The following is a 25,399-nucleotide window of genomic DNA, read 5'->3' as shown; positions in this document are numbered from 1 at the left end:
GGGTGTAAGAAAGAAAGAAAAGAATACATAGTTCGAATAATGGAAAAATCTTCATGACTGAAAGAAGTGTGCAATAAAAAGAAACCCCAAAAGAAAAGAAATTGAAAGGGTGACGGATGAACTGAAAATAATATGTAATGCCGAAACATGGATCGACGCCCCTGGATTAGTCTGCAGGCACAGACACTGATTGAAACTTTGATCAACAAGTGGGTCTCCACGCAAAGACTATATATAGCACTACAAAACTTGCAGAGGGGCTTATACACAAGGCATGAATAGGCTGTACATTCAGACCCGTAACTCGAATGAAGGGTTTGCACAGCAGACTGAATTATGCATGGCCCTAATGGAACCATGTATTTCAAATGGTAAAAAGTTTGAAAAATAATAATATCATCATGATAATCAACAAAGGAATCAACTTGACAGTCATGAATAATAAATATTACCTCTTTATAGTGTATTTATTTTGAAATTTCAAGTGGCACTTTTAGAGAGTTTAAACGAAATGAAGCGTGAAAATGTTGAAGTACCAAATAAAGGATATAGGCCTATAATGGGTAAAAATGATAGTTTTTCATTGTTAATTCTTAAAACAAAATACCTTTTAATACATCAGAGTGATTGTTTGTGAAATTTTGGGCATGTGGACGAATATATAAATACGAAAGTTTTTACCCAAAAATTTCAAATATAGATTCTTGCATGTGAAGTGATTTGCAGGGAATTCGAATGTTTTTTAAAAGTATATACTCTATCTATTCTTGGATGTTTCATTGATTTGGTTTGTGATGTTTTTTCCAGGATGAATTTAAATTTGGATTTACACAACTATCTGCAATCCGAAAAAGGAGTGAATTCAATTAGCTTTACACCTTTCATATTGCAAAAAATACACCATTTAGAAAAAAAATGATGCATTTTTTAAAGATGCAAATTTTTTTTGTTTAAATGAGTATAATGATCGGGCATTAGAAGAGAGAGACCTTTGTGATCAACTTAAACAAAATAATTGAGCCAAATAACAATTGTGTTGGTGAATAATGTTATCTGATGAAAACTAATGAATAAACTCTACCAAGATGTTGCTATATTCTCACAAAATAATGATTTGGTAATTTTTTTCAGGGGGGGTCGGATACGTTTTGACAAGCAGATTGGTTGATTTTATCAATTCTTTTTAAGAGCGTAGATTTCAACAAATCACAAAAGTGATTTATGAAATTGACTCTTCACTCTTTTTTACATAAAAAAACGAAGATTGTCATATATTTCTCTCATTAATGGTTATTTTATTATGAACTATACGCATTTCTAAAAGTTACATTAGCATGTCAAACGAAAAACAATACTATGGATGTCAAGCCTTTTCTCTTTAAAAATTACATTTCACTTGTCTTGCAGCATGCATGCTTTGTACTTGCAAGAGATTCAATTTTGTTGGCCGAAAACTTCCAATTGATCCTCATAATATCTCAAAATGCAGGTCCTACAACTCTATGGAATGCTGTCTTTGAATCGTGTCAATTCATTAGGCGTAAATTACACACATTTTTCTTTTGATTGTCCATGTTTAGACATTATTTTCATAGTCCGCCCATACTTTTAATGATATACAGCCGTTGGATGTATGATAACATGCATGAGTAGGATTATTTTGTTAATTTATTATACATATATTTCAGTTTTTGTAAGTATTGTTCGCATGCTTGTGTGGCATATGTTTTGTTTGTATACCCCCCCTCTTTTTTTTTTGGGGGGGGTGACAAAAGGCCTAAAAATAGGTAGTTAACGAAAATAATATTCTCCATTTTGATTTATATCACGTCAGAGTAGGCGTATATTCAAGTTGAAGTGCCTAAACAATCAACCATGAAATATAGGTCAGATTTTGTTGTATTATGTAAGGTAGTAATTGATTTATCAGATTTCAAGGATTGTTTACGCCAACTTGAAAGAGCAAACATAGTCCTCTAACAAATATTATTTTCTCCACTAGCTTATTTAATTATAACAATATTTTGGCACTAGTATGGCATAACGTGGGCGGGCCAATTTTAATTTTTGACAAAGTGTTGTATATACGTGGGCATTGGAATATTTTGTTGAAGGAAAATTAATGATTTTGTACAAAATATCAAAATGTTTGGATTTTGTCGGCTCAGTTCTATCATGGACCTAGGTTCATGTATTGTAACACCTGTTCTTGAGACCGAACGCCCTCCGAACGCGTAAGACTTGGATCACATTGATATCAAGGAAACGCCGGCAATAAAACGATGTCACCTCTATGACTCACTTCCTTTCGTCCTGGTACCTATCTTTTAATGGTCAAAGAAAGGAAATAATTGTTTTTCTGTAAAGAGGTGATAAAATCGTTTCGCGGAGACAATTTGAAATCATTCTAATTGTTTAATTCTCTCCTGACCAGACTCATAAAAGTTTTCATTCCGAGTTTTGTCTTCGAAGAAATACTGTGTTGTTTTTGACGAAAGGTGGCGTACTTTCAAAGAAATAAACGGAGGATCAGCTGATTTCTGTTTACATTTCGATCGTGTGTGCTAGCTGTCCATTGAGCTGCTGCTGAGAGCATGAGCCAGAGAGCGTGGCGATCGTGATTCACAGATTCGTCATTCGATGTGTACACAGCACATGCGAGTTTTCTTACATTCTTTCCCTGTGCACTGCCATAGTTCTCACACAGCGACAGGTTACTCGGGCCTGAAAATGGATGGAATGAAACCACCATTTAAAGGATATCAAGTTGTGATTTATTTGCTGGTTGGAATACTATTGAATGCAGATAATTGCTCAGGTAAGTCGCAAACATTGTCATGTTACCAGTGCCTTTGAAATGAATGATTTTGTTGTGAATGTGAGTTCAAGAACGTCGGAAGCGAGTTCCCTGCTTTCGCGTGCCGAAGACGGAAGGGGTAAAGCCTTACGCAAATTACGGGAAACCGCTGGACTGGGCGATCGTCGACCCATGGTCGACCAGTGCAGTGGTGGAGTGGGTGGTCTATTGGTTGTATCGCTGGAAAGTTGATAATTTACTCGTTGCCACGTTAAAACTTCTCAGACAGCTTCAGGAGTGTTGAATTGTGGATAACATCGTGTTATAGAAAGTTTGAGAAAAGTTCTATTTTGTATTTGCAAGCTTAATCTGTTGTTAATTTCGTTTTCAAATTACAATTTATGTTTCTTGATTTTTTTTATTCGTAAATTTAATCCTAATATCATTTTTATACATATTTAAAGTTACTCTTATTTTTTTAGTATAGGCCTAATATTAAAATTACAGTTGTAATAGTTTTATGAAATAAGTAGGTTGCAAGCCCTACATGCAGATTCTGTAGAAGTGTGCATTTGTGAATAAGATGGTGCTTGTTAGATGAAAAAAATGGACTAAAATGTAAGTCAGGGAAAAGAGCCTAGGCTACATACATGTACATGTAGTACATGTACACTGACTGGTAATGTTTTTCTTATTGGCAAATGTTGCACACTTACATATACATGTATTGTCTTGACATCTTACATGTATGACAACTGACAATCCAGGAAAAACAAGCTTTGATATCAGGCCTGTTTGATATTATGAAGAAAAAAAATCTCACTGAAGAAAAGTTATGCCTCAAAATATTAAGGCAGTGCAGATTGTAGATGATTGTGTCAGACTGGACTCAACTGTAGTTGCATCAACTTCTTGGAAGTAATGAAGAATAGGATCATTCATTGATTAAATCATTTCTGAGCTGGACAAACACAAGATGGATACTTCGATAGGTCAGTTAGAAACAGGATGGCCTTTTCTGGCACTTTTTTGGTCACGGGTCATGTGGTTCAAACCCCAGAATTTCAAAGGAGATGAACCTTCATCCATTGACAGTATTCTTATCCTGTTATCCAAAATTCTTAATGCCTTGTGTGTCTAGTACAATGGAACAATTTGATCTCAGTCTGGATCATTATATCATGGACCTGGTCCATGATTATATCACCCTTCATTGTTTGTACTTCAGAGGAAACTAAAACCCCTTTATGTGTGCACTCACGTGGAAATCTAACCACTGAAAGCTTTGTAGGTAGTGTGTCTAATTGAGGATAACTGTGAAAAGTTAACTTCATTGTTTAAAAACCACAAACTTTGCAGTTAATAGCAATAAGAGTTATGGATGCTGTGGTTTTATGACTCATTGAAAGTTTGAAGTCCACCAACAAGTTATCTTTCAGAGAATGTCTTGCAATTAGTCAACGTCATGATATTCATGCTGGTCTATATTCACATTTTACAGAGACCGACATGTACTGTGTACATGTACATACATACTTTACAGTGTAATGCAATGGGTGATTTCAAGTTCGGTGTTGGTGTTAGTGTTGAAATTTCGGTTGCTTCCCCTAGCTCCAAAACTTATTCAGAGCTTGTAAAACTGATCCAGATCACATTATTGACATCTCAACAACTAGTGAGTGACTTTTGGGGACCATCCTGATTTTATGTTTGGTGATATAATCATGTAAAAATTGACCCAACACCAACACCAAAAGGTCAACACTGAACTTGAAATCACCCAATGTATAAATATTAATTTGCTTATTTTTTGTTTAGTGTGATGGTGATGATCTGCAGATGTTACATGGACATACAATCAAATAGCCAAGGGATTGGTTTAGTAGACCATATAAACAATAGTTAATTTTGGTTTTGAACATGTAATTTAATTCTGCCTTGTACCCATTCACCTTACGTGGACTGAGTGCAGCACAATGTGGGTACAATTTCTTGCTTAAGGAAAACACACCCTAGCTAGGATTCAAACCTGTGCCCCTGTGATTGAAAGACAATAGTCAGAACCACTAGACCATGGCAACCAAAGCTGACCCAAATCATGAATATGGATTTACAAAGATAATTTGTTTCAACTACATGTAGTATCAGCAAATCAATGTGTCAACTTTTTAAAAAATACATAGAATTCATATAATTGAGTTTTAACAAAATTCTTTAGACTTGTCATTGTAAACCATCTGTTATAATAGAATGGCATATCTCATGTTCAACTGAGCATGTCTTGCAAGCTTTAATAGTAATGGTAATGAGTCGATAAGGACCTACATGTACTGTACCAGCAGAAATGTTGTTATTTATGTTAACTTTGCTCTACTCAAAGTTTTTCTTTATTCAAGGATTTGTCTGTATATTTAGCTCTCAGTTCGTACATTTATTAATTTTTTGAACAGTTTGACCAAATGTAGGCCTCATGATTTAAAGTGACTATTTTTTAGTAGAAAAATAGTGAATAAACTGAATGAAGAATGGATGTTAAAAAGACAATGGTGATAAAAAGACAAATAGATGTGTGAGTTATATAAAGTAATTTTGTGAATAGTGGTCTATCTGAATATTCTACAGTATCTTGTCTGTAAATACTTTGAAAGTCATCCACCCAATGTAGTATGTCTCAACTAAACTTGTAATAAATTTAGAGCATTAAAAATTAGATGAGATGGATTGTACCTGTATTCATTACTTTTAATAAACAGTATAAAAAATATTGACAGCTTAGTCATATACGAGTACCCTTTTCAATTTGTTGAAGTACACTGTATGTCTCAACATTCTTGTCTTTCTGCCAAGCGTGTGCATGACATGATACTATATTTGCCAATTGATACATGTGCATGTATTCATGTATTGCTTAATAGTACTCAATACCACTACTTGTAGTCGTAAACCATTAATCACTCTTATGTCTTGACTCTTTTCTATTGTGTAGTCAAACATGTTGAACCAGGAGAATTTTTAAAAACTACATAGGCTTACAATTTGTTATGGAACAGTGATTGGTTGGTTGCATCAAACTCCTGAAGAAAATGACATTTCCAACATTTGTGTTTCATTAAAATCAATACATTACCAGTGAACTTGTGGTTTGAAATGGACCACACCTTCCCTCCATGGAATTTAATGGATAATTAATTCCTTACACTGTATCATTTATGGCTTATAAAGTCATATAGAATTGAAGTGATATTGTAATTGAAATAATCACATACATACAGTACATGTACTTGTACTGCATTAGTACTTGTGTGTCAAATTGGCCTTCCATAACACAAAAATCAATTATGTATTTATGTTACCTGACCCTTTTAAAAGTGAATTTCTTCACATATACTTGGTTTGTGCCTAAACCCAATTGTTACAAAGTTGAAAAGAAACCATTTTTTCAAACTCTGGGAGACCAATGAAATATAGTGCAAAAGACACTATTATCTGTGACCTCTTGGGATAAAAGAATATGCGATTCTCTGTCCTTACCTAATGTTTACCCTGACGTCATTGTGAGAAACTCCCAATGCAATGGCTTACGCATAATTTTCAACAATACATTATATTGCTTCAGCTGGCAGATACAATGAAAGGAGAATTTGCATTCATGTGTGTGTTTACTTTGAAAGAAAAATGGACAATACAGTATGTAGGCTACCTATCTGGTATTTGGTAAGTTTTGAAAAGTAGATTATAAATCTTTTCCGTTTGAGGATTTTGATGAAGTAAATTACTTCAAAATCAGTCAAACCCTTCAAGGATATTGGTTTGTATATATGAGAAAACAAAGCAGCATGACAATGAAAGAGCAGCTTCTGTCCAATGTACCAAAAGTTTGAAAGTTATTGAAATAATGTTAAACTGAATGAAGTTTTGAAACAGAACTGAATTGAATAACGCCATACATGTAGTAGCTCCCCGGTAATATTTTGGGTAATAACTTTCTGTCTTCTGTTTGCTGCTTAACCATAATTCAAGTAGAAAGTTGATGTAAAATGTTTGTATTGATGTGGTGAGTGACTAGTCCCCCCCCCAATGTGCTGTGTTTTATACAAGAACTTGTACAGTATGTTACGATAGATTATACAATGTTAAGTACGTCATCAGAGCACTTGTATTTCATGCCTAGCTCAATATTGATTCTACGTCTGCCCTTTAGGAAGTCAACAAATTTTAGGGCTGCCAGTTTTTGGAGTAAACATGTTTGGGACAGTTGGGGACCATACATGTATGAGTGCAAGAGAGACAGACAGAGACAGGGCGAGAGCAAGAAGAACAGAGAGAGAGGGGGGGGGGGTGCTGTTATTTTTAAATATTGTAAGAAATTAAAAACCAAGTCCATATCAACAGAACTATCTTAAAGTTGAACAGATGGAAAACAATAACAAGCATGAGAATTAATTGTACCAAAGTCGCCTTAAATTTTGGCTAATTGAGAAAAAAATGAGAGAGAATGTTTCAAATGATTGGTACAGGAAAATAGAACTAGGGTTGTGCATGAAGGCTGAAGCCATGCTGAAAGTTATTTTGAGGAATTTTTGAGCAGCTTTATAAGACACCACCAATATTGGTGTACACTCTTGGATGTGTCAATATTATTGAGTGGAAGAAAGTAACATTCTCAACTCTGTTGATAATCCTTCAATATTTGCTTGTGGCTTTTAACACATTACTTTAAAATAAACTCAGAATTTAAGACTGACTGGCACCATTGTACATAAAACCAGCTTTGGAACTCAAACATAGGGTGCAGTAATTTAGGATTATGTTTAATACTCTATGATGGCATGTATGGGGAGGGGGATGCTGCTCTTGTCCAGTCTCTTGTCCTTTTGAGTGACAAGCAAAAAAAAATGTTATTAAAAATTTTAAGCATGTTGTTGAAGCCCATCACTCTAACAACCAAACTTTTCAACTTTTCAACTTTTAAACAACTGTTTAAATTATTAAACAACTGTTAAAACTTTTAAAAAACTGTTTAAATTTTTAAACAAGTTGTTTAAAAAGTTTTAACAATTACAAAAAGGTTTAAACAACTTATTAGAGTGAAGGCTTAAACCATGTGTATTTTTTTACTGTGTACAAAAGCTCCTGAATGGGGTTGTGGGTTAAACCGTTAAAGTATTATTTTTAATAGGCCTACATTACAGATTTACAGTGTACATTGTACACTGTACAGTAGCGTTATTTTGAAATTGGTGCACTGCCAGGTCATGCAGCCAATTTGTGGGCCCAACAGTAGACTTTGTAGAAAATTGCATGTAGGCCTACATATGCACATGTATTTCCAGTCAAGAGCAGGTGGAATGGAAATTGCATGATTAATAAATGAACAGATCATAGTTTACAATTCAAAAAATGAATATTCTTTGATCCAGAATTAACTTACATCACATTTCTGCTTGGATGATAAGGCCCATTTTCACTTCCATAATATGCATGACATTCCCCAGACAAATATTTGTTATGGCTCTCAAGGGGGGGGGTCATGGGCTGGATCCACCACTCCCATTTACATACTACAGTGTATTTGAGTTTAGTGGGTAATGAGGCCATTAACATTTTTGAGAAACTATTTAGAATTTAGGTTTCATTTGGCTTTCTAATATTTACATGTACATACTCGACCATCCTTCTTGTGCATACATGGATGCTGATATGACACTTATGATGATGGTATTGATAGTTTAAACATAGAGCTATTAATAGCTCCATGGTTTAAAGCTTACAGTATGTACCGGTATACCATAGGCTAGATTACAATTGGACACTAAAAATATCACAACTTGGCATTGGCACTTGGTACACTTTTTTTTATAAATGGAATTCCTGTACCATCTCAGACCCTCAGTCTGTATACCCAAAATGCTTAATTTTCAATGGTTTCAATTAGCACTGTGTTCAGATTTTCACCAGTACTGACCGCACAGAAATGTTAGTGCTAACAACACGCTAACAGAGGCCCTGTTACAACCAGTATGTCGCAGCGATGCCTAATGTTGCAACAATGCATTCATACGTACGTACACATTGAAATAAATGTTTGGCTTCCCAATCCAAAAGATGTAACTGAGCTTACATGTACCATTAGGGCTTCTTCAGGCCACTAACATATCTTTGCGGCCGGCACAGGTTGTTTCATAGAACATGTACATGTATGACTGCCTTTCCTTTAAAAACAGACCTGTATTGACATGGACAATTATGAAGTTCGGTGTAACCCATGTCTGTTCATTGACAAAGCTAATTGACTGTTACTCTGGTATGAGTTGACCTTGTTGGTTTTTAATTATTCAAAACTAGTCTCACACTCTTAATACCAGTAGCAGTGACTGCATGCACACCAGTGGCGTACCTATGATTTTCCACAGTTGGGGCAAAACCGGTCCAAAAATTTGACTCGCAAAAAAAAAGTTTTCAATCAAAAAGGTCTTCAATCGTACCAGAAAAAATTTTGACAATCCCCCCCCCCAAAAGGTCTTCAAGCTTGTCAGGGGGGGCAGGGATATGTCTTTTGCATGGGTTGTGACTCGTCGGGGGGGGGGGGCAGACTGCCCCCTCTGCCCACCCCCCCATAGGTACGCTAGTGATGTATACATGTAGATAAAACTCTATGCAGAGAAACTCATACTGTATGAGCAGGCAGACAGGATACATTTGGTAAGTAAAATGAAAAAGGATATGTCAAACAATAAATTTTATGAAATCATTTCAACATGAATACATACATGTAATGCACATGTATTAAAAGAACAAATAATATATACACAAAAAATGTATAATATAGTTTGCTATTTTATCCCTCAATTGTAAATTTAATGATTTAATATTCCTGACTCACGATGATGTGCACATTGAAAAAGGAAAAATCAATAAATGAAATTAATTTGTCTTTCCATGCATTTCAACTGGCCCACGGGCCCATTTGTACTACTGTACAATTGATTCTTCAAATGCTTTTTGATTTTTATCACATCTTTGAGGCTAGCATATGATTCTTTTGTTTGAACACCTGCCAAAATTCACAGGCAGATGTTAGCTATTGTCACCTGCAGATTGTCCCTTTTATAAGATTTGTAAATATTGAATATAGAGGCAGAATATTAATTCTGTTGTATGGACAACCTCTTCTTTTTGCCGAGGAAATATATTAAAGGAATGTGCAACGTGATGTGCACATTATGATTCATACACTGTAAAAACTGTGGTGTTAAAACTGACACCAGTTGGTGTTAATAGGGGACCACACCCTGAGGTGTTAAAATTACACCATAGAGATTGAACATAACACCGAAGAGTGTAAATGTAACAACCAAAGGTGTTGTAATAACAACTATGGGTGTAAAACTAACACCACCAATTTAACACCGGTGTAAAACAACTGGTGTGGTCCTCTACATGTATGTACACCGGTTAACACCACAGTTTTTGCTGTTTATGCGAGGAAATCCACTGTGACATTTTATATTTTTTTTACTTAATGTCCTGTAAAGTTGTTATTGCTTTTAATTAGAAAATAAATGAAGCACAAAGGCTACTTAAGAAAAAAAAACAAAACAGCGTTTGTTTCATCAATACCATAATACTTTCGAAAAAAGAAAAGGATGTTTGTCTTTATATTATTAGTATTACACCATAATACTCGAAGGTTTCACCAAAATTTATTATAGGATAATTGTACATGTAGTCCTTGATATTGAAATGTTGTAATTTTGTATTGTCACATGGAAGCTTATTGATTTATGTTATATGTATTATCTGGAAATATTAATATAACCATGTTTTTCTATGTTAATATGTTTGAAGCTCTCAATAAAAACTAAAATTACATGAAAGAAAAAAAGTACTTGTAGTACAGGGGCGGTATTCTGAAAGCTCAATTAGCGGTCAATTAGCGCTCAATTAGCATTTTGGTATTCTGAAAAGTCACTTAAGTGCCCCTTTCCTTATTTGGCAGGGTTGCGTTGCGCGCACTTGCAATAGTACGCGTTATGACCGCGCGAAGACTTAATTGAGTAGTTACGAGACTTTTGGTATTCTGAAAAGTCTCATAGCGCTCAATTAACGGACTTTCCAGTGGAGAAAGATAATGGTGATAAGAGGTCCATTAAGTCTCATCATATCTTGCTAAATGTGGCTTTCATTTCGAATAAATATCATCAAATCGGTTTAATAGTAGGAGGAAGGAAGAGAATAAAGGAGAGAGAGCTAAAAAGGGAATAGAACTTAAAGAGAGAAAAGGTGGTGTACACTGTTAGAAAATTTATCCTTAAACTAAAAGAAGTTCCTGCAGCAGAGTCTCGAGAATACCTGTAATCTTACCAGATTGCGTAATCTTACAGGAAATTGGTATTTGGTGTGTGTAATCTTACAAATTTCCTTAAATAAAACACTCTTTTCCCCTTTTTCTAACAGACCTGTTCTGTTAAATTGCAGAAAAATTCCTGTTTCATGAATTTAAAGAATGATTCTGGTATTGCTTTCTGCAAAATCTTCTTTTATTTTTCTGTAAAATCAGGTTTTTTTTAACAGTGTATAAACAAGTAAAATAAGGAATGGCCTAGGGATTATATTTGGTATAAATTAGAAAAGGGGGAAAAGGAGACAGAAATATTTGTGTACGTATAGGGAAAACATGAATATTATTTTCTATATTTTCTTTTATTATTAGCATCATAAACTATTTTGTTTTCGCACACTTTTTACAATAATGAAATTGCCAAATCACGGTAGATGCAGCAATGTGCAGGGGTGAATTAAACCTTGTTTCTGACAATGAAAAAAGTAAGCATAGACCCCTTTAGTATTTAAACGAATATAGAATAAAATACAAAAGAAAAAAATAGTGAGTGATGCCATCGTTTACCCCACCTATAAAAACCTGTGTCATAACGTTTGTACTTCAAATTTCAATAAAATTTCGGCTTTTTTAAAATTATGCTTGTTTGATTTTTAAAATATGTTTATTCAAATTTTGTTGGAGAAGATTTCTCATACAAATGAAAAGTATGTAGTTTTTTTGAATAAGTAGGAATTAAGTTAAAGAAGAACCCCCCCCTATCATGGCCCCGAGACAGAGGCAAATAAAATATTGTAAAAGAAAAAGAACGGATAGCGGGTTGTGAAAATCAGAACGCGTTGGAAAAAAGAGAAAAGCACAAAGATACAATTAATGAGAGAGAAGGGGAAAAGACAACAGTTGATTTTAACAACATAACGAACCTCTAATCTCCGATGCAAATATGCTTAAGCATTATTTTTCAGCAAAAATTCTTTGTATCAAGATCGTGGTGCAGTGCACCTGCAGCAGCCGGGCGCTGCGCTGCAAGGCAGCAAAGTGAAGAGACACTGCGCGCTAGGAGAAAAATTTACGTTGTAAGAGCGCATTTGATTGGCTAATTCGGCTCAGTAGGGGAGTGGCCTAAAGGGACTTAATTGAGCGCTAATAGAGTTTTCAGAATACGAATTAGGAGGTACATTAGCGCTCCATTAAATGGGTAACTTAAAAGGATATTTAAGTGGAAACTTACGAGACTTTTCAGAATACCCCCCCAGGTATGTGGTTACTATAGGAGTCATTCATTATACAAGTACAGTGGACAGAAAATCCCATGGATATACAATGACCATTACCAGTAGAAGCATGTGGCTACCAAACTAGCTAGAAGTCTGTTTTGTTACTAGGCAGGAGATTTAATTGTCCGGCATGGCAATTTCGTAAGGCAATATTTGTTGCCATAGCAACGTCACAACCTACCTCTGCAGGCAGTTGCAATAATTGGATGAAGTTTTTTGTGGTCATTTATCCTCTAGGACATGTCATTTTTTCTTTGCATCGTACATGTGTATGCCTTTTGAGTATTTTAAACTTTTTTTCTGTCATTTCTACAAATTATAAGTACATTTACAGCGGAAATAGAGTTTCCTAAATTGAACTAAAAAAGTCAACTCCTCGTGTACTCCAAGACTAAAGAGACTTCTCATTTTGAATTATTGATAAGTACGACAAATGGCACTTAGGATTTTACTCTTAACACATCTTACTAGTCAATTTTGTCTTCGCAGATGCAGTTGCTATGGTAACATATTGGTGTGAATGTATTTTTTTACCTCTCCATGCAATTTACAATGCTTTCTTTGCTGCATTTTAAAGAGCTCTTGACAGTAGCAATTATTATGCTGGACATCCGGTCTGGCTACACTCAAGGGATCATTGTATAGCATCACTGTCACACCAACAAAATCGACTCCAAACTCAATACGTTATTTCCATTGATATACTGTATGATAAACCTCTTATCATACATGATGCACCATGGGATGGTTTGGATCGGTTTTGTTGGTACATGTACAGTACATGTATGACAGTAGCATAAGGATGCTCTCAGTTCCAATAATCTATCTAATAAGCTACATGTAGAGACCTTGTTTTCTGTTTTATTTTTCTAAAAAGCCAATTCAGTGTTCTTCACTATTCTAATTTCTGAACATCACATTTTGTGTTCTTCGTTGACACGTACAAGTGTACAAACTTACAATAAACCAATTGTAAATTATAGATTTATCTGAGAAAAACATGAGATTCCATTCAGATAAAGATTGGCAAACAGATAGGTTTGATGGGCAGATTTGTCTCTAATAATTAATGTGCAGTTTGTTTTATTGGATTTTGCCCTGATTACTATGATTTTTACTGATTGATTGAAATAGTTAGGCCTGAACAAAATTTCATGAAATTCTGTGAGTTCTGTGTCCTTCATTAATAATAATTATGTGAAATCACAGTAAACTAGTTCTCTGATATATTATATTCACACTTTAATACCTAATCAAGAAAATGACCCCAAATAACCCAATACAGTGTACATTCACACCTGCCTGATTTAGAAAAAGTTATGATTGACCTCAAATTATATCATTCTCCTTTTTCACACTTCTATACAATTTCATGAGTTTAATAATGCAATGACGTCACATCTTCAGATACATTCTATGGTTACTTGATACATTTACCTTGTGTTCTGGTTCTTGAATAATTAATAACAAAATCTTTGATGGTTTAAATTGAACTTTTAATGATAAGGCACTTTACTACCGGTACATACTGTACATGTATGTATGCTGCCTCTAATGTGCACGTGTGGGGCACTGTGTGGTATATGAACATATGGTAAACATACAGCTGGCTCATGATTGATAATGTCTTGTCAATGAAGAGCAAAATGATTAACTTTTGCTGTCAATGTACTTCTCCCTCTGCAAGTCACATATTCCTCTGTCATATTCACATGCACTATAGTCTATACACCCACGATTTCATACAGTACATGTACCTCAATTTTTGCTACACTGTGGTTCCAATTACATGGTATCATCATTTATCATATATTTTAAATTCAATTCAGTTAAAAATGGTCTTTATTGATAATCAAACATGTCAACAATCAAACATGAAAAAAAAAACAGCAGGAGTTGAAAACCATGTTTACAAGCTGGTGTTGGCACAATTAAATGCAGAGTAAAAACCATAGTAACATGCATTAAAAAGGCGATACATTTATAAGTTAATACAATTTAGATAAAGCATAAAAGCAATGAATGAATGAATGAATGAATGTAACATAATGGCAGACTTGAAGGAGAGGAGACTGACACTTCTCTTCTTGCATATTTAGGTAGGTACTACTAGGTAGACTAGCTTAGCCGGTGTTATATCCATGTAGGAGAGCCTTGAGCACCTAACGAGGTGGATATGTGCGCTATATGATAAATCCTATATTATTTTTATTCTAATGATTATTTTTTAATCGTCTTTTCTTTTCCTCATAGTTTAAATGCTGTATGAATAAAGGAAATGCTACACAATAGTAACAGAAGAAATATTTTTTCAATATCTATAATCAAGTTTTTGGGATAATACACTGTAAAAACTGTGGTGTTAAAACTGAAACCAATTGGTGTTAATAGAGGACCACACCCTGAGGTGTTAAAATCACACCCTAGAGATTGAACATAACACCAAAGAGTGTAAATGTAACAACCAAATGTGTTGTAATAACACCTATAGGTGTAAAACAAACACCACCAATTTAACACTGGTGTAAACTAACCGGTGTGGTCCTCTATGTACATGTACATGTACACCGGTTAACACCACAGTTTTTGCTGTGTAGAAAGCTCAAACATGTCCTAACTGCTTTTTAATTTTGCAGTGTATAGGAAATTTCCAGGGCTCTTTTCATAATTTCACCACATTTTAATTTTTTTCCTGCGGGCCTGATTAAAAATCGAGAAGATATACCAACTATGTTAGGACTAGATCTTTCTTGCAAAGAGGCAACACTCTATAAAGAGGATCTGCATGCAAGAGGGATGAATACCTCTTGTGTAAGTGGATTTTCAGTAAGGTGATACCGGTATTGATCAGTATTAATCGCTTCCAATGCGCCCTGTGTCCCGAACATTGTTTACATCTATCAGAACTAGAGTGGGAACTTGAGATGTTTGGGCGGAGGAAGGCACGATTGCGCTAAAGGTCACTGGGAATAAAGAGGACTTGGCAATTGTGACGAAGATACCCTTTTAATCAGCGTTTCTAGGAGTTGGAGTGAAACTTTAAAACGGAGAGAAGTTGTAAAATCCTATCTTTAGTTTTGGTGAATCCCCCCCCCCCAAGTGAATGTCGCTATTCTCTTTTATTACCTGTTTATCAATGCATGTGCCCCAAAATAGTTCAGGTGTGAAGGATATAAAACTAAATTGTGTTTTATTGGATAAATTTACTGAGTTAAAATCAGATTTTAATTCGATTGGATGCCCAATCAAAATAGAATATCTGAATATTTTTGTCTTGTTCGTAGAAAACACATTTTCATGCATTATACATGTAGGCTGAAATTTTAGGATACATGTATATTATTTTGTAAGTAGTTTTCTAACATCCATTACTAAATACATCTATGTAAAGTAAATTTTCAGACAGCTAGTATTTTGAATAAAAACATCAACAGAGAGACGATGCTAGATTTAAATTGAAACCCTAATGGCTGGAATAAATGTGATATTGAAATTATAATTGGTAAAAATATTAAATGTTTGATGATACTCGAAGATATTTCACATTACCGTACTGACCCTTTATACCAAAGCAAAAGAGGGAAATATTTAGAAAATGTTCTTTTTTTCACTGTCATGTAATTTTTATCAATATTTGGAAAGTTTTTCAGCAACCTTTTTTAATCAGTGTTTCTTTGACTTGGTATAGTGGGAGACAAATAGAATTTAAAAAAAATCTGAGGAGAAAATAGAACAATCCATTTTTTTTACCAGGTATGTATTTTGGTAAGCTTTTCTGTGACCTTTTCAATCAATGTTTATTTGATTTGGGAGTGGGAGACAGAGTGGAATAAAATGTATCAGTTGTGAACACGAAAGATGTACAATGTAGGAAGGTTGAGAAAATGTTGTTATTTCACAATTATGTAATAATATCCCGTCATGGTTTGCTTTTCAGTGAACTACATGTAAATGGAAAGAAGCTGAATGCTTGTCCAAGACAGAGAAAGAGAGGGGATGATTTAAAGATAAATTCCAGTATTGGTAACGATCTCAAAATGAGTTTTTACAGTTCTTCTAATATAATGACCACCCAAGTGTCTGTTTGTATGAATAAAAAATATGTGCCAAAGGATTCTGGAAGAAATTGTGTAATTGCTGAGAAATAAGCAAAATAAGCGCGGATTTGGTCACTTCCGTCGGGTCTTTATTCCAGCAATAATAATACACTGTCCCACGTGTGCCTATCTGTGTTGTTGATCTTCAGTGTGAATATTTTTCGGCGTAGATTTCAAGATTTCACAAAGTTCAGTTTAGGTAACTGTACCAGATCTAGATCCTCGATGATATACTCAGAGCTGCCAAGTAGTACGATTTTTTCCGTATTTCATACGGAAATCAATTTAAAATACGGCAGTACGCTTTTTCATGATAAAATACGGGAAAAAACAAATTAAAGAAGAAAAGGTATTCCGTGTGTTGCTGCCCTCTACGTTCAATGAATTATGCTTTCATCAAGGCTTTCCGATTAGAATTTTCGATATCCTCGCGAATCAGTGCGGATGACAAGTTCCGAGCGCACGCATGTAGTTTACGTTTACAAGCGCAAAGCAGCGGCTGAAATCGCGATATTTTGCGACTGGTATCGAATACGTCTGTAAGGATGATGACGTCATCCAAGATGGCAACTTACGTTGACCGACGGAAGGATCGAAGATGACGATGTTTCGATCATAATTTGAAACGAATTAGCCGTAACTGCGGTCTACGGTACGATATTTCTGAATTTCATACATTTTTCCGTAAATATGGATGCAATTTCTTTTTCATAATGTGATATTTTATGATTTTATGTGCAAAAAACGATCGAAAAAAAACGGGTTTCCGTCGAATGTTAGATCTAACGTTACTGCTAATACGTTGTCTGTACGTACGGGCCTCCAAATTCTTCAGTCTATGTATGGGTGAATCAGCCAACGCAGTTCAGCGGAACAACCAAAATCTAGACTGAAGCTTTCGGTCTCGTGTGCGACGGTGTGGGGCGCAAAATAATGTAAGAAGTGATCGAACTTTGCCATTATGCATGCATATTTATCTCATGGTAAAAATACGGATTTTTGGGTCAAAATACTGATTTTGGGGGATAAGAATACTGAAAATGCAAAATACAACTTGGCAGCTCTGTATACTGACAATTAAACCTGGTTTTACAGACTTTCTCATGAAATCAGTGTTTATTGCAACTAGTGGCATTTCTCTTTAAGTTTCAGTTTCCATTGTATTAGGAGCTTGATTACAGTTTTCAAAGTATTTAGAATCAATATGGCGATAATATTTCATATAACCAAGTCCTTGGAGAAATCTCCACACCTTCTCTTGTAATTTGAGCAGAAACTCGACTGTGCTGCTTTTTCCCCTTCTTTTTTCAACATTTGGAATCATCAAAACCAAGACAAGAATTGGGATTTCCCCTTATCTTTTAGAGGATGAGAGCGAAGAAAATATCAAGGATTGTGAATTGATCTAGTTCTAAGTGGTGAAACATCTACATTGAATAAATATTTCTCATTGATGTAACAGGAGACGGAAACAAATAATGCTCTTTGTTATGTTGTTTGGAATAGCTGCAGCATTGATTAGTCCCCGGGGGGGGCACTCGACCAAAAAAGTGGTGGGGGTGTGCCGCGGGCGAGACAAAAAACGGGGGCCTTGGAGCGGGCTTATTGTAAAAAGGAGGGTCCTCGGAACGGGCTTCGGAACGACAAATGTTTGTGAAAACGGGGGTCCTTGGAACGGATCGCCAGCGTGTGAGTGCGTATGCATCCCTATGGAACGGTCATGTGTGCATGATGCAGCTAGCGCGGCCTCCGCCGGGGGAGCTCTGCGGCCGCTTTTCACCAAAATTGCGGCTCATTCAATGCGATCGGAGCGGCGTAACGAAAAATATGCGAAGCTTTGGAGCGGATTTCTCTCTTCTTTTTTCTCGATAAGAAGAAAATGCTATGCCTTGGAGCGGCTTTCTTTGTTCTTTTTCTCAACAAGGCAAAAGTGCTATGCCTTGGAACGGAAATTTGAGTGTGAAAATGGGGGTCCCCTCCGCGGCACATACCCACTATGCATTATATACTGAGTGCCCCCCCCGGGGATTAGTCTTATCGAGTCTTGCATAAAAGAATCTCAGGAGATACATGTACATACTGTCATACTTATTGTACATGAAGCAAATTTGTTTAGTTGATATCCTCAATTATGCAATTTACTTTTTTTTTCAAATTCTTACATTCCTTTCATTTTCTTATTATTTATATATAATTATTCAATTGGTACCTGGTCATAATGAAATACATATAAAAACCAATTAATTAAATTTCATATAAATCCTAAATGTTTAATAAGATATACATGTGTATTCTAAGGCTTTATAATCAAGTAATTGTATTACAAATGATATTTTGTTTACAAATGATTTAATAAGGTATTTAATTTCTTACTTATTGAATATCAGACACCTCTTACATGTATCTTGAATAGCATTTGAAGGTGAAAAATAGTCACAGTTAGCGATCGGTCTGAGTGATAATTTTGCGCTTGATTCACAAGTTCAAGGTTCACATCACAATACAAAGGGACCACACTGCTTTAACCAGGATCCTCTCCTACTGGTACAGCATAATTATATCCATATTTGGAGTTTGTGAAAAATGATGTCATGTCCTTGTCATTATAAAACTTGACATCTTTTTTTTTCTGGTTATTTTCATTCTTTCCTGGCTTGATTTCAAGAAAAGGACGTGATCTACATGTACATCCTCTTCATGTTCAATATTTAGAAAATGAGCGGAAGTACATGTAGAACTTTAGCAAGTGAGTTTGAGATCTTTGATCGTTACACCAAACAGCCTGTAAGATTTTTCAGGTTTCTATAACCTACATGTATCTATGGTACATTTATAATAATAATTATATTTACCCAGGGAGCTACTTCAGTTTTGAAAACTGTATACCCAGCTGGCCTTGTTTAACATGATAATATGTCATCCCAGCTAATTGGCTTGGCTACCTATTTGCTCAAGCATTTGAGGAATTTATTCCTACTGGTTATCCGTTTACAACACCTGGGTGGAGGGTGGCAAATGTAGATAAATGCCCTGACAAATGATGGAAGTGCTGCAGTGGGCCAGGATTCAAAACTTGGATCTCCTGGTTCCCTCTGAAGATATGGTGTGAAAGTTGGGGTTGTGATAAGGTTTCAAAATGTTCTGAGGATTAGGAGTAAAGTTAATATTAGTTATGAAGTTTGGGTTTTTGTTTGACTTAATAATTTGTGGATATTTTGTTGGAGCAAATGTCACACATGTAGGAGCAAATTTCATGGAACCCTGCAATGTACATCTACAATGTATGTGGTTTGTACTTTGTTCCCATCTTGTGGACCCCCTTTTCAATGTTTGATGGTGAAATCACCCCGGGGTTTGTTCCATCTTTTGTCCCTGTTACACAAAACCTAGAAAATGATTGTAAGAATGATTTTTGCAATTGATGGCACTCACTGCAGTCAATGCATAAATTATCATTTGCAATCAAAAATTAAGTCTCTGATTAATTGCTAAAAAGTCAAAGTAGTTGTGGTGCCTTTATCTGGCCAGGGTTTGTTTTCTTCTTGGATATTTTCCTCAGGGTGCTGCGTAATATCCGTTGAATCAGCAGCATGTGGGGGTGAAAAACGGATGATTTTTTTTTCTTTTGCTTGCAGTAGATGCAGCTACATGTACATGCATTGTGACTAATGACAAACACGAAACGCTAACTACATGACGGGTCATGCCAATGATGACTCACGCATGAATGTGCTATGTTACTTATCTCTTGCTCTTTGGTTAAAGAGAAAGTCCATCCAGATAATAGCATTTATATAGGCACTAAAAGTAGATACAGCTACACATTTTGTTTTTAATACAATTGCATAATTATAGAGGATAACCTGAAGGGCCGTTGTAGAAATTAGGGTGAGAAGTGCCCTTTGCCCCTCGCCAGGTGTCCCTTGCAAACATTTGCGCTGCAGGTGTCTTGATCCATGCATGTATGTGAAAGGTGGAGATCTGCTTGGAGACCAAGTTCAACAGTTTCTAGTGCAGTCTAAACCAACAAAGCCTTGACTTCATTGTCACTTGAAAAAAAGGGATATCTGCGAGTGGCATCTTCAAGAGAAAAGAGAACAATGAGATTGTTTGCTATGAAGTTCTCCTTGCCAATACAGCCACTGCTTTCCTTGAGTAACATTTTCATAGCATTGGAAAGATTGGACAAAGATTTTTCTTTTGTCATCCCAAGACATCATAGCATTTGAAAGTATGGAAAAGTCAATTTCGAAAAAAAAAAAACGTATGTGATATTGAGCATGAAACTTAAAAATAACATCCATACTGTATTAAAGGACAAGTCCACCCCAACAAAGAGTTGATTTTAATAAAAAGAGAAGAATCCAACAAGCATAACACTAAAAATATCTTTAAAATTGGATGTAAAATAAGAAACTTAATAAAGTTTTGCTTAATTTCACAAACCAGTTATCTGCATATTCTGGTGGGTATGCAAATGAGGAGACTGTTAACATCATCCACTCACTATTTCTTTTTTAATTTATAATAATAATGATAATATAGGATATTTATATTGTGCACATATCCACCTTGTTAGGTGCTCAAGGCGCTCCTACATGTATATTACCCAGCTTAGCTAGGCGTTCACAGCGCATACAGCTTCTTGAGGAATTACTTCCTACCGGTACCCATTATATGAATTAGGGGATATTCTATTTTCTCCTCATTGTCAAGTGAAACAACAATTAATTCCTTCCTGAACATGTGAATTTAGCATTGTTTAATACTACTTGTATACGATTCAGTCAAGTTGGTCCTTTTTGTCAAATCTAGAAAAAATGAAATATTGTATAATTCAATCAATAAAAAAGAAATGGTGAGTGAGGGACATCATTGACTGTCTAATTTGAATTGTGCATATTACTGTTTGTGAAAAATAAGCAAAATTTTTAAAATGTCATAACTTTCTTACTCTGCATCCGATTTTGATGAAATGTTCAGCGTTTGCTAGTTTGATTTTCTCTATTAATTCAAATCAACATTTTTCTGGGGTGGACTTGACCTTTAAGAATAGAAGTTATCATTTGGTCATGTGTATCCCAATGCAAATCATATGACATCATAATTGTAGAACAAATGTGAAACTGATTATGAAACTCACCAATCTATTACTTTACTACATTTCAATTCGGTTGTTTTGTATGAATTACATAACGTATGAAAAAATACACAAAAATGTACATGTAGTAGAACCCCCCTGCCCCTTCATTTATCAATTTTTACCCCCTGTCACTACCTCTCACTTTCTCTTTCTATCTATTTTTAGTTTCAATTAACTGATACTTCTATGCATTTTCCCTCCATAATGCTCCTTGATAAAGAAGCCTATAAAATGTAATCATTTTGAGATATTATCATGGTACCACTGCCAAGATAGCAAGCACTCAAGCTTTGTCAGATCAAATATTGAAACGGTCTCGGCGGCAACGTCTGGGATCTCGGAGGAAATGTCAAGTGCTGTGAAGGAGCATTGGTTTGGTGATCAACCGATTTAGCTCACAAATAGAGAGCATCTCATGATCTCAGATATCAATACTGCAAATTCAAAGATATTAAATTTTCAAGATGAAAAGGAGGTTGGCATTTCTAAGAAAATGGTTACAATTACTTGGGAATACATTTCATCTCAAGAATTGAAGACACTTGAAACAAGAATTATGATTTCCCTTATGAACGGATCTCGTTTTCCCTCAAGAAATCTTCATATTTATGGCGAAGTCAATAAAAAGGTGGTGAATTTCAAAGAGTTCTTCAATAAAAGCTATTTTGAATGATTGATTTCCCCCCTTTGATATCATTGATTATAATGTATATTTTGAGAAGCTAAAATAGCTATAATCTATATTGGAGCATCATTGAAATTCAGTGTATTATTTCAAGGCATATGTAATTCAGAATATATGTACATGTACACACTACATGCATATTCACATCTTCTAGATCATATAATATTAGTGAAAACTTGTTCAGGTCCCAAATTATTATTTTTTTTCACATTCAAAGTTATCACACCTTTCTGAACCAGACAGAGTTCTTGTTATATGAACTTTTATAAGCCAGCAATATAACCATTTCATTCCTGTACAAAGGATCTTGCCTCACCTAAAAAGTTCTTGTAAATTGTGTTCACATTGCTAAAACCCCTGCAATACTGGATAAATCATTGTTTAACAGTTGTTATTTTTTTGGAATGAACCTACTTGTACCTGTGAGTAAAAATATACAGGATTTTATTTTGAGATGTACTTCAAGTACATCTCTTTAGCACTGTCAAAATGCCACCTGTTTTTTGTGATCTGTTGGATGCGAAATTTCTTCATGTTCGTAATTTTCTCCAAGTGAATTCCTGACATTGATGAGATCTGAGTGCTTGATCAATCTGAGCATGTTGTTGAATAGAGAAAACGACCCTTAATCATAGTCCCCTAGTCCAATCAGGTCATTTCAAAAGGTTGAAGGGAAGTCTACAAGACATTGTCATCATGTTCACATAAAACCGTTGAAGTTAAAGCTGACAAAAATTTAAGTTGACAGCTTTTGGCTGTGTAGTGCTACATTGCACAGTAGTTAAAAAAAAATGGAAAAATTATGTTTTGATCCCATATGCCCGGGGGGGGGAGTAAAAAAATGTGTTCAAAGGGGTGTTTTTTCAGTTTTGGCTGTGTGTGCACATAATGGTATCAAAAACACAGATTTTCAAAGCAAAGGGGTACGTGTAAATGTAGTTTTGAAAATCGCAGGGCCAAACATAGGATTTTTTTTTCCAAGGCTTTTAAAAAAAAAGCTAAATGAGTTTAGGGAAATTTTTTTTCCGAAGCTTTTTCCCTGGGGTCATATTCTGGCAACAGATTGTGTAAATAAAGCCTGCGGAAAAACTCGTTTTGGGGGTGTTTGGAAGTAATTTGGCCATGCGTGTGTACAGTAATACATTTGACTGCCCCGCCCCACACTTGAATGCTTGACTCTAATACATAGTAGTACATAGTTTTCATTACAATCCTGAAATCTGGTTCTGGTACAGTCTCAGTTTTGCATGAAATTCAAAACTGCAGCATACATGTAGGCATTCTACACACAACATGTGTGAAGATCGCTGGGTTGTGTCTTCACTTATGCTAAAATCTGTTCAAAGAGATCTTAAAAACTACTTTGCGAGGTGGTTTTCCGAACCAGTTTGGTAGATTGCTTCGACCGTTCTCATTACATGTTAAACTACATGTACACTGTACGTAGTTTCCACTAATCTAGTTTCTAGTAAACTTTGTTTTAGGATAGTAATAAGAACAGGGTCTAAGTGTTTGAAGGTACAATATTTTTTTCGTATAAGAGTATTTAGAGTAAAACGTTTAGGTTCCCAAGTGAACATAACTCACATTGGGTCTCTTGTGAATTAAGCATCTTCAGTGGAGCCATGCATGATGATGCGATCTTATCTTGGTCTCCTTTCTTGTCGTCATGGAAGCAAGTGGACTGAATCAGAAGTCATGGATTATTTGGCAATGGTGGCGATAGGCTTGATGGATTCTTGATCTAAACGGACTTTGGATAGTAAACTCTTGTCTGCTTTGAGGGACATAAAATGTACATAAATGTAAAGTCACAAGCGCCAAAGAGCTTTAAAGATTCTTGCAAGCAGAGCTGTACATGTAATGCATGTTTATTGAATCGTTTTTTTCCATGTACAGAAGAAATGTGTGTCATTTCTTACAGTGCACATTTTCTAACACAAAAAGGTAAGAAGAGTTAACAAAATTAAGATACAAAAGAGAAGAAGATTTGGGTCAAAAGAGAGTGAAGTGTAGTAATGATAAAAAAGCTGGATTTATGAAGTGCTTTTTGCCTGTAGAAACAAAGCGTAGCTATAAGTACCCTAAATTAAGCTTGAGTTCCCACTTCACCAGGTATCCATTCGCCTCACCTGCATTTAGTGCAGCACAACTTGGATAAACTTGGTAATGAAGACAAATGTGCCTTAGCTGGTATTCTAACCCACAACCTGTTGGAAAGATGAGAGTCAGAACAACTAGACTATCATGCATTATTCATTAGACTATCATGCATTATTCATGTAGGAACTGCTGCTTTATTGTAATCACATCAGGAAGATGAATGTCGCAATATATTAATTTACAAGTTATTCACCAAATTTTTATACAACTATAGCTTTCTTTTTATTCGATTTGGGCATTTTCTCCCCATTGCATGATCATGTGGAGTTGAGTTCAGACTTCACAGTGGCATGACCTGCAACAACGCTCTTGAGAATGCTCCCTAGAACGTTCCCCAGGCCTTAATCCGATCATTGCCTCTCATATCTCTCAGCAATCTCTTCTTATTTACAAGTTTCCCCATCTCATCAACCCCCTTTTCCTTTCTTTTCTTTCTCCTTTTCTACAGGTTACAGGCTACCAGGAGGACAAGAGGAACAACTGGGGACATTATTGAACTACGACATCGTCACACCGTATCGTTTAGCTGGCAGGGAGCGAAGGCAAGCCCATACAATTACTCAGGTACCATAGAGATTCCTCATCTCCGTTTCATTTAGGGGCATGACTAAGTGCAGTGGTTGATCGCTATTAAATACTGCATGTGCTGGCGATCGATTAAAATGGGGAGTACTTAAATCAAGAGTGCATGGTTGTCTTTGAGGGAGATCAGAGTTTATGCTGTGGTAATAATTAGAATATAATTATATAGGAAGTAGTATGAAAAGGCCAGCTTTAATTATTTTTTTAATATCATACAAACCTTTTCATTTCCTGAATGAATCAAGAAATTATATTGATTTTCTATTTCGTTCTTTACAGGCCTGGTACTTTATGCCTATATTTTTTTTCCAAAG

The 25,399-nt window shown here is 35.3% G+C and overlaps 1 protein-coding gene across 2 annotated transcripts in view; it reads left to right on the top strand.

Moving 5' to 3' along the window:
• The first annotated feature begins 2,415 nt into the window (after nt 1-2,415).
• The window catches only part of LOC121424693 (disintegrin and metalloproteinase domain-containing protein 12-like), a 109,450-nt gene continuing 86,466 nt past the window's right edge, over nt 2,416-25,399 (top strand). Inside the window, exons 1-2 of one of the 2 annotated variants that reach the window (XM_041620438.1) lie at nt 2,416-2,818; nt 24,952-25,067. In XM_041620438.1, coding sequence (XP_041476372.1) covers nt 2,641-2,818; nt 24,952-25,067 — 294 coding nt within the window. In that variant the 5' untranslated portion in view covers nt 2,416-2,640. The remainder of the gene's footprint in view (nt 2,819-24,951; nt 25,068-25,399) is intronic. The other variant, XM_041620439.1, reaches the window with a different exon arrangement.

The sequence above is a fragment of the Lytechinus variegatus genome, chromosome 12, assembly GCF_018143015.1.
Source record: "Lytechinus variegatus isolate NC3 chromosome 12, Lvar_3.0, whole genome shotgun sequence".
In the NCBI taxonomy this organism is placed as follows: Eukaryota; Metazoa; Echinodermata; class Echinoidea; order Temnopleuroida; family Toxopneustidae; genus Lytechinus; species Lytechinus variegatus.
Note: the sequence above shows the minus strand (reverse complement) of the source record. Positions and strands in the feature narration are given on the sequence as shown.